Source organism: Mustela nigripes, chromosome 17 (assembly GCF_022355385.1).
Source record: "Mustela nigripes isolate SB6536 chromosome 17, MUSNIG.SB6536, whole genome shotgun sequence".
NCBI classification, from domain to species: Eukaryota; Metazoa; Chordata; class Mammalia; order Carnivora; family Mustelidae; genus Mustela; species Mustela nigripes.
Window position 1 is genome coordinate 1,014,229 of NC_081573.1, and position 9,178 is coordinate 1,023,406.

Below are 9,178 nucleotides of genomic sequence, written 5' to 3' on the forward strand. Positions count from 1 at the left end.
TTGAATGGTGGAGGGAGGCTTCTATCCACCCATGAAACCAATTCAGCAAGACAAAAAACCCCACAAAAAACAAGTCTACACTTAGTGTGTTGTGATCATGAAGAAGTGATTTCTCCATTCTCCAAATCTGCCTTGAGCATGACTATTCTGAGATGCTATAAGCAAGCAGGAGAGTGACCAGTGAAGGCTTTCCCATGCTAAACTGTATCATGGATTTTCCTTGTGCTGTGGAAGGAAGGAATGCTGTATAGAAACTTCTGTCCTTTCTTTTCGTTCAAAAGGTTTATCAGCAGCGTGAACACTTGGATGTTCTCTAAGATGGTTCACGTGGTGACATGCCTTCCCACATTCCTTACACTCAAAAGGACTTCTCACCAGTGTGAATTTTCTGATGCTGTGTAAGTTGATGGCCATGACTAAAGGCCTTCCCACACTCTTTACACTCATAGGGCTTTTCCCCTGTATGAATCCTCTCATGTTTAACGAGGCTTGACCCATAGATGAAGGCCTTCCCACACTCCTTGCACTTGTAAGGCGTCTCACCCGTGTGGATTCTCTCGTGCTGGGTGAGGTGGTAGCCACAATTAAAGGCCTTCCCACATTCTGTGCATTTATATGGCTTCTCACCAGTATGAATTCTCTCATGTTTAACCAGGCTCGAACCCCAGCGAAAGGCCTTCCCACACTCCTTACATTCGTGAGGTTTCTCACCAGTGTGGATTTTCTGATGCTGGGTGAGATAATTGACTCGAGTGAAGGCCTTCCCACATTCCTGACATTCGTAGGGCTTCTCACCAGTATGAATTCTCTTATGCTGAACGAGGCTCGAGCCACAGATAAAGGCCTTCCCACAGTCCTTACATTCATAGGGTTTTTCACCACTATGAATTCTCTTGTGCTGAATTAGTTTATACACACGGCTAAAGGTCTTGCCGCAGTCTTTGCATTCATAGTCTTTCTCCCCAGTGTGAAATCTCTGGTGCTGAGTGAGTTCGTCACCACGTCTAAAGGCTTTCCCGCAGTCCTTACATTCATAGGGTTTCTCTCCCGTATGGATTCTCTTATGAATGACGAGGCTCGAACCCCATCTAAAGGCCTTCCCACAGTCCTTACATTCATAGGGTTTCTCACCAGTGTGGATTTTCTGATGCTGAGTAAGCTGATTACCCCAACGAAAGGCCTTTTTACAGTCCTTACATTCATAGGGTTTCTCACCCGTGTGAATTTTCTGATGCTGAGTGAGCTGGTAGCCACGACTAAAGGCCTTCCCACACTCCTTACATTCATAGGAATTCTCCCTAGTATGAAGTCTCTGCTGTGGTCTAACAGAGGTATTTTCTCTACAAGCAGGCGTTTTCTCACAGTTGATTATCATTTGATTGAAACAGCCCTCTTGAGGGCCCCGTGGTCTTTCACACTCACCTTCACACATCCAGTCAAGGCCAAGGGATTTACTTTTTCCATTTGAGTTCCATTTGGATAAATTCATTTCATAAAGGCCCTTTTCTGTAGGCAAACTCTTGGTCCCATATGGTGACTCTAAATCTGGAAAAAATTAACAGTTTGTTTTATTTTAAGGAAAATTAAAACATAAACGAACCTAACCACAACCCAAAAATTTCTCTGACAGAAATAAAACTTCTCTAGGAGAACAACACAAGTCACCTAGGGCTCTCATTAAATGTATGGCTCCACTGTACTTAATGAGGAAACATCGCAGAAGCTCCTGCTGAAGTCAGACAAGGAAGAGGAACCGCCTCTTAGCCCGCAGATTTCCTATCAGCTGCCATAATTAAGGAAAAAGCAATCGGAGGGGCAGATCTCAAAAACAGAACACAATGTGTGGATGATGTGATGATGCACCTGGACAAACCCAGGAAAATCAAATATAGAGCTAATGTGAAAAACAAGAAAATAACCTGGGTATAAAACTAACATTCTGAAGTTAATGTACCTGTCAGTCACATAACGAAAACAATTCTGGACAAAAAGACCCACCATCAAAGGCAATGAAAAGGACATTGTAGGAGTAACTGCAACAAACATGGTCAACGCCTGGGAGGAAATGTTTTGGGGGATCTGACCGTCAATGGGGACACTTAACTCCACCAGGCTGCAAAACCCAGAACGCACTTAAGTGCATGACTTCATAATGGTGCCAGAAAGTGTCAGATGATCAGCTTTGGGGCATGCGAGTCAACCAGCCCTTTATTACAAGAAATAAGTTTTTCCTTTAAAAACAACATTTTTATCCATTACGAACAGTGTCACTACATAACCAAGTAGCAGATACAGCACAGTTCTCTGTAAGAACTGGGAGCGCAAACAAACAAAGCAGTAACAGAAGGGCGCTCGGTGCATGTCCGCTGAGCTCTGGGTCTGCCTACTGGGTGTCGGTGAGGGCTAACTGCACAGGAAGAACCATACTGGATGACGTCCTGTGACATCAGAATGTAACAGCATCCAGGAAGGAGCATTAGCGAACATTAGAGAAAAGGAAAAGAGCACTCAAGGCTGGGATACCAACCACCTCGCAGGAGCTACGAAGGGCACGGGGTCATGTGGTCTGCACCCCTGCTACTCAAGGCGTGGCCCACGGACCAGCAGCATCAGCAACATGGGAAGCAGGAGTAAGCGAGAAGCAAACCAGTAAGAGGGGAATGGGACGAAGATCAGGTTCATGGTGGTGACTTCTTCCCCAGAGGCCATCCGTGGCCTTCATAGGGAGCTTTCCAAATGCCCAAGGGGTACACCCGTTCCTGCCTCACAGAGATGTTTACTGAAGCGATGGCTTGTCCCAGCCAGCCCAGCTGTCATTCTCCTCGGCACTGTGCTCCCTCTCAGCCATCAAGGCTCTTTCCCTTGTTCCCCAACACAGCAAGTCACATCTGGCTTAGAAATGAAAGGTCCTGCTTTCACAAAAAGAAATGTCACATGGTGTAGAATTTGAGAAAAAAATTATATGCTCAAAAGTTCTTTGGAGGAACGCCTGGGTAGCTCAGAGGGTTAAGCATCTACCTTCGGTTCAGGCTGTGATTTCCAGATCTTGGGATCAAGTCCTGCCTCTGGGGCTCTCTGCTCAGCAGGGAGCCTGTCTCTCCCTCTGCCTGCTACTCCCCAACCCCCCGCCATGCTCTCTCTCTCTCTCTCAAATGAATAAATGAAACCTTAAAAACAAAACAAAACAAAAAACACAAAAAAACCTTTGATGGAGACTTAGAAATTTATGTCAAGCTGAAAGTCAAAATGATGAGAATGCAGAAAAGAAAAGGGATTAAAGAACAAGCAACCAGAGAGGAAAGGTCTTATTTCAAATTCCGAGGGTCTTACCTTTGGAGGCAGGACAAGAGGGGAGGTGACAGTGTGGATTCTTGGTTCTGCCTCCCCTGTCTGATCAAGTTACTCCGTGTCTGAATAAACTCACCCACAAGTTCGACACAGCAATCGTGCCTACCCCACAAACTCGTGGGACTGAGGCCAAGTGTAGCAATCAGCCACTACTATTACGGCTGATACCTCTCTAATAGAAAAACAAGACATAGCCTGAGATGTATGTAAGATGTTTCCTCCAAACTGTAACTCAGAATTCAGGAATTGTAACTTTCCGCCTCACCTCAGGTACAAAGCACAGCCCCTGGAAAACGCCGCTTCGCTCCACTTCCAATGCAGGCTGGCTTACTAGAGGAAGTCAAGCTCCCTGAGGTGGCCCCCCAGAGTGCCGCAGACCACTAGCAGCAGTCGGGCATGAACACACCAAGCCGGGGTGCAGCTCAACTCTGAAGACGGTTAGAACTGGAATTCACCCTCTGGTCACTGAGGAGGAGAGGGGCTTAGAGGAAGGGCCCGGCCAAGCTAGGAAGAGGTGAGGAGATGGAGGTGTGTGATGCCCATTTCAGATGAGACAAGGCTCAAGACACTTCTTGAGAAGAGGAAGAAATTCAACCCCTTCTTGGAAGTCAGTCCTGACACTCGCAGTGGAGGGAGTGGACATTCCAGCGGACAGGGCAACTCACCCAGGGAGACCAGGTTACTGTAGTTCTCCAACATCACGTCCCAGTACAGGTCCCTCTGTGAGGAGTTCAGGCATGCCCACTCCTCCTGAGAGAAGTTGATGGCTACATCTGAGAATGTCACCAAACCCTGAAAACACAAACCCACACATCCCTGAGGAGAAGGACAGCACAGAGAGGGCTCTGCTCTGGGTTGGGCTGGACCCAGCAGCAGACCACAGGACTGTGAGGTACGTGGGGCACAGTGGGGACTGGGACAGAGCAGAGCCCCTAATGCTCCTGAAGAGCTCGCTGCTGCAGAGAAAGCGCACACCCTGCGCAACACCTCATCACCCCAAGCTGTCAGGAGGCACGAAACCATCCCGGGCACGGGGCCCGCTACAGGCCTGCCTCGTCACATCTCGGCAAGCGTGGATGCCTGCGGCACCTTTCCACCCTCCCAGGGAAGGAAAAGGCCTAGGCTTTTGATTCTGAAGTGTGAAGTGAGAGCTTTTATTTTTGAAACGAGGGTTTATGTGCCTGAATATTCTCAGCCTCAAGGTCATTATTTTGCCAAGGTTTTAAGCATTCTTCCTACGTGACGACAAAAGCATTTTCTTATTCCATTGCAGGGATGGACTGGACTTAATTCTTAGTTGTACACTTAGGTACAACCAAACATCTAAGGTTTTCCCCAATTCTGGGGGTATATGATCACCTACAACTTCTGCACTGGGTGGCCGTGACAACCCACTACCCCGGGCTTTTCTCTGCTCCTGATTGAGAGAACTGCTGTCAGACGCTGGCTGGTGTGGAGGGTGTGCTCAACAAGCGCCCTTCATATCCCCTGGTAACCTCGCGGCCTCTCAGCGCTCGGGCCCCCATCATAGTCCAAGCCAATCCCAAAAGCCTCACGGAGCTCCAGCTCTCACCACCACTGACCCGGAGAGCCGCCAACGTGAACTTTCCCTCCCCTCCGCCGGGGAAAAACGCCGGTGGAGAACGGCAGGGAGTTTCCGTTTTTGCATGCGGTCAAACGGGGACCAACATCTGCAACTCATAAACCACACCCATGACTCGTATTTCTCCCAAGGGACTCTCCTCCCCTCCTGCTCCCGCATTCCTCTTGACGGCAAGGTGAGCACAGAGGAGACACGGAATGCCCAGCTCGGGGGTGAAGAGAGCATTAGTCACACAGGTGGGCAGGGGCTATACGGCACTGCCATTCGCCAGAATAGGAAGAACCTGGCAGTGGGTCATTACATGGGCCTGGGATGGGCAGGAGGCTTCAGGAATATTTCACAAGAACAGCCACGGGACCTAAATACATTTTAAGAAGGAAAGAAATATATACTTACGTGTGCCATAGTTCTAGAATCAACTGATCTGTCCTCTTGGGGTTTCTTTTATCAAAGACACAAAATCCAGAGAAGCCAGAGATAGACGAGAAAAAAACAGGCATTAAAATAAGTGCACCTTGGTCCCCAAATGACTTAATACGAGCTTACTGGTCCTCCATCTTTGTTTCCAAGCCTCCCGACCCTGGCGGTTTCCTCTCCCACAAGACACACACACCAACATGAGGAATCCAGAAAGGATGAAGAAGGATGTGAACAAAACAGAAAAATAACCTTCCTGAAGCCCTGTAAAACCCAGCTGTGCACACAGAAGAGTCTTTATTTGTTTTTGCCTTGAAGTCATACCTACTTTTATCTGTTGTTTCTCAATGTAACTTAAAAACAATTTTTTTTTTTTTTGAAGTATGCTCTACTGCCCACATGGGGCTTGAACTCATGACCCTAAGATTGAGAGTTGCATTCTCCACCGAATAAGCCAGCCAGGCACCCCTCAACATGTTTTTTTCTTACCTGAACTATGCTGACACACAGTATTAGTTAGTGTCAGGCGTACAACACGGCGGTTCCACAAATCTGTACATTATACTGTACATGCCACAGGTGTAGCTGCCTTCCGTCACCACACGTCACCATGGACTGTGTTCCCTATGCGGTGACTTCCCTCCCCAGGACTCACTCCCTAATTGGAAGCCTGGGCCTCCTGCTCCCCTTCACCCATTTTGGCCCCCCTGCTCCCTGGAAACTATGTTTATCTGTTTTCTGGATTTATGGGTTTGTTCTTGTTTACGTTTGTTCGTATGATTTATTATTTAGATGCCACGTATGAGTGAAGTCATATGGTTTTTACCTTTCTCTTTTCACTGAGCATCATACTCTCTAGGTGCATCCATCTTGTTGCAAATGGCAAGATCTCATTCCTTTTTGTTTTTTGTCCCCTACTTCCAAGAGGTAATCTACATTATACCTGATAGGAAGGTCTTGGTTTTGACCAGTCGTAGGGCGGGAACTGACTACACCAAGAAGACCCACCAGGAGATTCAGGGTGGCGCTTTGGGTCATGCGGTATCAACTGGCCTGGGAACCGAGACTGACACGTAGATGAGTCAGCCACATCTGGATGATCGATCAGTGAACTGTGCCTAAGTGCTGAAGCCCCAGCGGAAACTCTGGGTCGTGAAGCTCGGTGACCTTCCCCAGTTGGCAATCCTCTATGCATACTGTTCTACATCGATGCCAACAGAGCACCCAGTCCCAACTCCAGTGGGAGAGGACACTGGAAGCTCCGTGCTGGGGATACTCCGGGACTTGAGTTTATAGGCTTGTTTCCCTGGCCGGGGTGAATCTACATCCTCTCCCTGTATTTACTGGGAACTCTGAGTAGAATGGCTCTCAAGGGACTTCTAGGAATCCTTCTAGTTCCAAGAGAGATATAAAACAGAAACAGAGAAACAGCAAAAAAAAAAAAAAAAGAAAAAAGAAAAGAAAAAGAAAAGGCCTGGGAAGGTCACGATCCCTTGTGCAGAAAGAGTAACGAGCAAAAACTGCTTGTGAGACTGGCCCATGACTGGACCTCCAGAGGGTCCCCGCGGTTCCCTGCCTGACAGGAGTGGCTCATGGCTCTTCAGCTGTTTGTATGAATGATGTGGTTTATCCTGCTGAGCCCGTGCTTTCCTCTGGGAGTCTGGAACTTTGGTATGTGCCAGAGAGAGGGTCCTCTGTGACTAATAAAAACCCTGGCCTTCCCCGCCCACATGAGCTTCCCTGGTGGACAAGGCTTCGAGGGTGTTGCTGTAACTTGCTGCTGGAGTAATTATGCGTGTCCTACTTGCCTGCACTGGGAGAGCGCGCTGGGAAGCACGTGCCTGGTTTCCTTCTGGTGTCGTCTGTCCCATGCACCTGTCCCTCTGCTGATGGTGCTATGTATCCTTTCATTGCATAAATCTTGGCCTTGGACAGGACTACGCGTTGAATCCTGTGAGTCCACCCAGAGAAACAAGAACCTGGTGGTGGTCCTGGTGACACCCAGACACACCCTTTGACCTTGCTTTTCTTCTTTTTAAGTACACCTCATGGGGTGTCTAAGAGGAGCAAGGCATTGTCCTGACATGTGTATGTGTGTGCGTTTCTTTTTAATTCATGAAACGACAGACTCTCAGAGAAACTTCTTTTTAAACAGTTTCCCTCTGAGGTATCTTTGCATTATTTTACTCACAACTTTTGTTTCCTTTCGCTTCCTAACCCCTAAAGCAACTCTTTGATGTCTACCTACACCCACATATGTCAGGGCACTGACTAGAAAAATGACTAAGATTCTGAAGGACGTTCTGTGCGTGCTGACAGCTATCTGGGTGGGAGGCTGAACTTGACTGAGCTTTTTCCTCCAGCCATGGCGTCCTGTGGAACCCTACACCACGGGACCCTGTAGGCTTCACTTTGCATCAACATCATTAGAGAAAACATGTATGGTGTAACACTTAGCAAACAAATTCCACTGTACTCCACACAGAGCCCATGTGTTCAGAATGATCCTGTCATGACCTGACAAGAGAATGATGTCCCCTTCCCAGCACCTCTCACGGCACAGTCACCTAGAAGTCTCCACAGGCCGTGACCACAGGCTGCCCTGGGCTTCCATTCAGTTTCCCTTTCCAGCTGGCTCATAAGAAATGGGCAGGGAACAACGTCTTCTCAGTCACCTGCTGTTCTAAGCACTGCTATTGTATTGCAGGCACTTAACAAGAGTATGGCTCGGCTGCAGCATTCTACTTTCTGGAGTTATCCCTTGGAAATAGGTAGAGTAGTGCACAAATATATGTATCAGAATGTTCAAGGGTTAGGTTCCAAAAAACTTTCTGAACTAAGTGTAGATTCATGTGCAGCTGTAAGCAATAATACCGCAGGATCCCGCACCCTTCCCCCGACTGACCCCAATGGTAATCCATCACAAATATGTAGTACGATGTAACGACCAGGACATTGATACTGATGTCAGCCACCAATTTTATTCAGATTTTCCAAAGAATCATTTTAAAAAATGAAAGAAAAAAAAAAGCAGAAATATCTCATATAAAAGAGATTAAATAAATTATGTCTGCTATAATTGTATCTAATGTGCTTACTAATAACGATACTGATTTATACTATTTGAGAAAGAAATTTAAGCTGAAGTGCTAAGTGAAGAAGGTAGGTTTAATAATGTATGCATAATGTGGGAGGAGAGCTCTTGGTGAAAGTAAGAATAAGGCTCTGTGGTCTGACTTTCAGGATGTGAATCTGAGCTCTGACCATTACTAACCTCATATTGTCTCTTCCCCGCGGAAGACTGGGGTTAGAAACAGCACCTGCCAGGTTAAGACTGCATTGAACTTTTAGGAAGATAATCTACATGAAACACAGTAATATCAACAGTTACTTAATACAATTTAGCAGTTATAATTGAAAATCAGTAAATTACACAACCCTTAATCTGATTTTATAGAAAAAACTCAAGCCTGCCTTCTCCTTTCTTCTTATGCTAAAACACGCACTCACAACTGTGGTCTCTATAATCCACACTAACTCAAAACTTTCAGAGCCTCTTAAAAACGAAGTTCTTTTATATTAGCATTAGCAAAAAAAGAAGGGTCTAAGACATATAAGGAGGAAATGTTCCCTCTCCATCCGCAGAGAGGGACAGACATGCTTCTGCATGGAAAATCCAGCTCAAAGAATGTAAACTGAGGGGCGCCTGGGTGGTTCAGTCTTTTTTTTTTTTTTTTTTTTTTAAGATTTTATTTATTTATCTGACAGAGAGAGATCACAAGTAGGCAGAGAGGCAGGCAGAGAGAGAGG

At 46.7% G+C, this 9,178-nt stretch overlaps 1 protein-coding gene across 1 annotated transcript in view; it reads right to left on the minus strand.

Annotated features, from left to right (window-relative positions):
- Positions 1-265: 265 nt before the first annotated feature.
- ZNF331 (zinc finger protein 331) overlaps positions 266-9,178 on the minus strand; it is a 13,171-nt gene continuing 4,258 nt past the window's right edge. The window contains exons 3-5 of the mRNA XM_059383329.1: positions 5,348-5,392; positions 4,014-4,140; positions 266-1,545 (exon numbers count right to left, since the gene is read on the minus strand). Coding sequence (XP_059239312.1) covers positions 359-1,545; positions 4,014-4,140; positions 5,348-5,356 — 1,323 coding nt within the window. The 5' untranslated portion in view covers positions 5,357-5,392 and the 3' untranslated portion in view covers positions 266-358. The remainder of the gene's footprint in view (positions 1,546-4,013; positions 4,141-5,347; positions 5,393-9,178) is intronic.